The sequence below is a fragment of the Aspergillus thermomutatus genome (genome assembly GCF_002237265.1).
Source record: "Aspergillus thermomutatus strain HMR AF 39 chromosome Unknown NODE_540, whole genome shotgun sequence".
Taxonomy (NCBI): Eukaryota; Fungi; Ascomycota; class Eurotiomycetes; order Eurotiales; family Aspergillaceae; genus Aspergillus; species Aspergillus thermomutatus.
Window position 1 is genome coordinate 1 of NW_020798590.1, and position 5,247 is coordinate 5,247.

Sequence of the window (5,247 nt, forward strand, 5' to 3'; positions counted from 1 at the left end):
CTGTGGGATGTGGAATTGCATCGTCTTAGGCGGACTCGGTCCAAAGTTCTCATCGTCCTCATCGTCGAATTCCTCGTCACTGTCCCAGGAAGAACGCTTGCCGCCTCCGTTCTTGGCTGGGGTCAGAACGCTCATTCCCGGCTTCGGGGTGGCGCGGAGGTGGCCGGTGGGATGCCGCTTACGGCCGGTACCGGGGGTTGCGGCTTTGAGGGGAGAGGAAAAGATCTCGGCGTGCAGTTGCGGTGCTTCGGGCTCTGGGCTGGAGATCGGAGAGTCGTCGAAAGCGTATTTCGATGTGGATAGTTTCGGGGTGACGGTGAATTTGGAGCGGCTGGTTGTGGTGCTGTAGCCTTTGCCTAGAGGGGTGGCTTGCACGCGGTAGGTCTTGTCGAGGACCCGGTGCATGACGGGGTCTGATGGCTTTTGGTGGGGATCGCGGCGGGCGCCTGAGGGTTGTTCGTGTGAGGCGGGAGGAACGAACGGTGAAGAGAACATGAGGGTGTCGGGTGGGTTGCGCGCGTAGTCGTGTAGTCTTGGAGGACGGCCTGGTGTGCTGGGGAGGTTGGAGTCGTCCATATCGAAGGGGTGATCGGTTTCGTGGATCTCCTGCTTGAGGGTTTCGTAGGGGGACGTGTATGACACAGCGGAGGTGATTGTCATGTCGTCATGTGGTCTCTCATGGCTGGCTACTCGAGGCGTACTGTGAGAGGATACGCTGAGGGACGTCAGGTCAAGATCGTCAGCTCTGTGGTTGATGTCGAGGCGCTCAGAGGACGGCGTTTCGTAGGACACGGCATCGGTGAGATTGCTGTGGGTAATGTCTGTGGAATCCTCTGTGACGGTCTGATCTTGCGTTGTATCTTCATCGGGCCTCTCTTCGTAACCAGAAAGAGAGACGTTGGCGCTGGCCTCGAAGAATTGTTTCCAAAACTGGTCGCATATAAGCTTTGGCCGAATGGACCTCTTCCGAGTAACCAACCTTCGCTCCCTCCCAAACATCTCTCGAATGTTCCGCATATTGTTCGACTAGAGGGAGGATACTCGTTGTAACGATTCGGTGAGCTTGGCTAAAGTTATGGTCGATTTCTGTTTGATTGAAGAGATATCAGGTCAGCGTGGAATGAAGTCAACGGGTGAACGGCCATTGTTTACCTTGCAGGGTTAGAGTGATGGATTGCTCGAGCTTCTCCAGTTCCTCCGTCAGCGTCAGTGGACGCTGAGAAATGGACGATGGACGAGACATAATGACAGTTTGACTTTTGTAAAATAGTACCCCTGGTGTAGAACAGATGTTATGGCATTGATGATCCTCGGGGTTCGTTGTTGACGTCTTTGACGCGGGGACAAAACACGGGATGCCGAAAGCGGACAATAGAGGGCTGGCGGATAAGGGTTGCTGATATCACGTGGGGGCGCAGCGGGGAAGCGCCGGAGATGACGGCGTCACCTGTTATCGTTCAAGTATCCTTCTGCCTGCTGTGGAAGGTGAGGAGGAACTGAACAAGAGAAGAAGGGGCAACAGGTGGTCAAGATGCCTTCGCCAGTCGCAAAAGGTAAGATGTCTCGTTACCTTACTGAAATCACTTATCCATTCTTCCCTCATCGAGACTACTATGTCCTTCCCCGACCAGCTGGGCGGTGTGCTTATCAGTAGACTACTATGCTGATCGACATGATGAGTCGGACATATCTTTAGCAGCTCGTTCATCTCGGCCTACTGGATTGAAATCTTTTCTAGACTGCTGGACTCCGCTAACTCTGTGATGAAGGCATAATCATAACGGTTTCAGCGCTCGTCGCTGCTGGCATAGCGGTCTATGAATCGCCCCAGTTCCGAGAATGGGTGAACAATTCTCGTCGTAAAATCGCGCTGGCTTTACACAATCTGGGAGATGAAATTCATCCTCGAGACTCGACATCTCCCCTCAGGGAAGATATTTCTATGATGGAAGAGGTGGGCCCGGCGGCAGAAGAACGGAGACGGATTGCTCGTGAAGAAATCCAGCAGAGAGCTGCTGCTCTTGAAGAACGTCGGAGGCGACGACAGGGTGTTCAATTGGGCTCTTTTGATGCCCTTGTGGACGAAAATGGAAATCTATTGAGGTCACACAGTCCGGAGGTGACTGCCAGTACTCTTGCGAACTCGACCGCTGTGGACTTGCCATCGCCGCAGCTTGTCCACCGAGGAGCCAAAGAGGCGGATGTGTCGACTTCCGTGGGCGAGATTGGACCGGCGGACACAGTGACCGACAATGATAAACCACATTTACAGATTCCATCCGCTGGCAACCATTCCGCGTCTCTTGTCGATCTTACTCCTACTTCTGATGATACAGACATGGACTTCTTCGCCTCGGCTCATGACAAATCGGAAGAAGCCGAGCGGTCTGTACTTTCCTCCACAACAGATCAAGAAGGAATGTCTTCGTCGAGTCATACTGAGGAAGAATCTCAAACCATCTGTGACCATCCTGAATCATCACTTATCGACACCAATCGCGAGCTCCGATCGCCATTCTCTGACCTATCCGAATTGAACACCACGGGGTTCGAGCAGCAAGAACGCTCCTCCACACCGTCTACCGCTAATAGTTTCAGCCACGTTTATGAGTCCGCTGAGGACGCAACGTCAGATGGCACTTTGAGTGACCTCGGAAGGTCCATGGATGGTGTTTTCACTCCAGCCAGTTGGTCGGAGGTTGGTAGTGTTGTGAGCAACGACGACTTGGGTCACCACGGGTTTTGAGGCGCAGGAATAGGTGAAACTATGAACTGGGATATTAGGGCGCTAATACGGAGTAGTTGAAATCACAAGGATGGATCTGGCCGAATGGAGTTTGTGGTCTTTGGCGTTATACTTCGGGTATCATTTTGGCTTGCTTTAATTTCCGAGGGTGTCTAGGTAGATAATAGGCAACCCAATCCCTCCGGAGCAAGTTTTGATTAGAAAATGAACTTTGTTTTAACCTTGGGAATCGCATAGACTCGGGTAAGAGAATCTAAAAGTCACTGTACCAGCTCTACCACCTATTGGGTGCGGTGGAACAAGGTCAGGGTACGTGTCGGATGCGCTTGGACATGATGAGCCTCGGCTCCCGCTCGGCTTTGCAGCAGTAGATAAACCTCAGCTTTTTGCCTCTTCCGCTATAACAACTTGATATCTACTTATTCCCTGCTCAAAAATCTCCTTTGACCTTTCCCCCCTCAGCCTTGACCACCCCGTAAGTCGTACTCGATTTGCCCCCCAGAGTCTACCCATTAGCCAGAGCTCCGCATACTTGAGCTTTCCCCGCAGACTCAAGGTGATTGATTAATGATCATCTTGGCTCCTTTGATTCTTCCTCGGATCCTTCCCTTGCCACTCACTGTCATACTCTATGATATCTATCCTACCGTCAACTAACACTTGCCAAACATAGAATTACCGTCACAATGGCCGCAGATCGCCTAAGCTCACTTCTAAACCACCTCCGCCCCTCAGGAGGAAGCGGAGTCTCCGCCATGTATGCTTCATGCCTGCCCCGACGGCGGACCATCACATACTGACCAACGCCAGCACCCAGAAGAACCCCGACGACGTTGTCATCACCCTCGCGCTGCGGACGCCGCTCACCAAGGCCGTCAAGGGCGGCTTCAAGGACACCGAGCTGGACTACATGGTCTATGCTTTGCTGAAGGAGGTGGTGCAGAAGTCCAAGCTCGACCCTGCGCTCATCGAGGATGTCTGTCTGGGCAATGTACGTTTATTTTTTTTTCCCCTTCCACGCGGAAAAATAGATCTTTTGAAGTTGACGGGGGGTGACAGGTCAACGACGGCAAAGCCGCCTACCTCGTCCGGGCCGCCGCCCTCGCCGCCGGAATCCCCCACACAGCCGGCGCCTCGTCGGTCAACCGCTTCTGCTCGTCGGGTCTCAAGGCCGTGCAAGACATCGCGAACCAGATCCAGCTGGGCGCGATCGACGTCGGCGTCGCGGTCGGCGCGGAGCTGATGTCGGCGGGAGGGGACCGGCTCCCGCGCCCGTTCAACGAGGAGGTGCTCAAGAACCAGGAGGCGGCGGACTGCATGCAGCCCATGGGCCAGACGTCGGAGAACGTGGGCGCGGACTTCAACATCACGCGCGAGATGCAGGATACGTATGCGGCCGAGTCGTTCCGGCGGGCCGAGGCGGCGCAGAAGGCGGGCTGGTTCGACGATGAGATCGTCCCGATCACGACCAAGGTGAAGGACCCCAAGACCGGGGAGGTCAAGACCGTGACTCTTACCCGCGATGAGGGCGTGCGGTACGGTACCACCGTTGAAGCGTTGAACAAGATTCGGCCGGCTTTCCCGCAGTTTGGAAACCGGACGACTGGTGGGAATGCCAGTCAGGTCACTGACGGAGGTAAGCCGCCCTTGCACTGGCGTTCCATATCGACGTGTTGACGAAACTAAATCGGTCGCCAGCCGCTGCTATCCTGCTCATGCGCCGCTCCAAGGCCATCGAGCTCAACCAGCCCATCCTGGCCAAGTTCTGCGGCGCGACTGTCGCCGGTGTGCCGCCCCGCGTGATGGGTATCGGTCCCACCGCGGCGATCCCCAAGCTGCTGTCCAAGTTCAACCTGAGCAAGGAGGACATTGACATCTACGAGATCAACGAGGCCTTTGCCTCGATGGCCGTGTACTGCCTGAAGAACCTCGGTCTGGACCATGCCAAGGTCAACCCGCGCGGGGGCGCGATTGCCCTCGGCCACCCGTTGGGCGCGACGGGCGCCCGTCAGATCTGCACGGTTCTCAGCGAAGCGCGGCGGACGAAGAGCAAGATCCTGGTTACGAGTATGTGCATCGGCACTGGCCAGGGAATGGCTGGTTTGTTTGTGAACGAGCAGATCTAAATGTATATACACAACCAATCCATAATATTTCAGAATGCAGAATGCAGAATGCTCCAGGCAAGGGTATTAAGTCGTCATCACATCACGCCATGTCATCGGTATATCATAGAAAAAAAAAAAAGAAAATCATCTATCACCTCCCTGTCCGCTCTGCCGCTCTCTCCGCATCCTCTCCTCCGCCGCGCGAGCCATAATCTCCCGTCGACTTTCAACACCGCCGCTCTCATCCCTCAACCCCCCAAGCACAAACTCCCCCCCCAGCCCATCTACCATAGTTGACACTAACAAAACACACCAACCAACACAACAATACGTGCACCGTAAACTCTAAGAATACAATAGAAGGCGTGAGTGACATAACACGACCAAAGCACC

At 54.6% G+C, this 5,247-nt stretch overlaps 3 protein-coding genes across 3 annotated transcripts; 2 read left to right on the plus strand and 1 right to left on the minus strand.

The window, feature by feature from the left end:
* Positions 1-979: 979 nt before the first annotated feature.
* On the minus strand, positions 980-1,243 carry ASK1 (DASH complex subunit ask1; the record flags this gene model as incomplete). Its single annotated transcript, XM_026753936.1, has 2 exons — positions 980-1,086; positions 1,153-1,243. Coding segments are annotated over 2 exons (198 nt in total), but the record flags the coding sequence as incomplete, so codon positions are not given.
* Positions 1,244-1,531: 288 nt separating this feature from the next.
* On the plus strand, positions 1,532-2,746 carry CDV56_100435 (uncharacterized protein; the record flags this gene model as incomplete). Its single annotated transcript, XM_026754054.1, has 2 exons — positions 1,532-1,553; positions 1,791-2,746. The coding sequence occupies 2 exons, from the start codon at positions 1,532-1,534 to the stop codon at positions 2,744-2,746; spliced, it is 978 nt and encodes a 325-aa protein (XP_026609466.1).
* Positions 2,747-3,432: 686 nt separating this feature from the next.
* Positions 3,433-4,872, plus strand: kat1 (putative 3-ketoacyl-CoA ketothiolase (Kat1); the record flags this gene model as incomplete). The annotated part of the gene is made up of 4 exons (XM_026754337.1): positions 3,433-3,503; positions 3,557-3,737; positions 3,806-4,382; positions 4,445-4,872. 4 exons carry the CDS (start codon positions 3,433-3,435, stop codon positions 4,870-4,872), a joined length of 1,257 nt encoding a protein of 418 aa, XP_026609467.1.
* Positions 4,873-5,247: the final 375 nt, after the last annotated feature.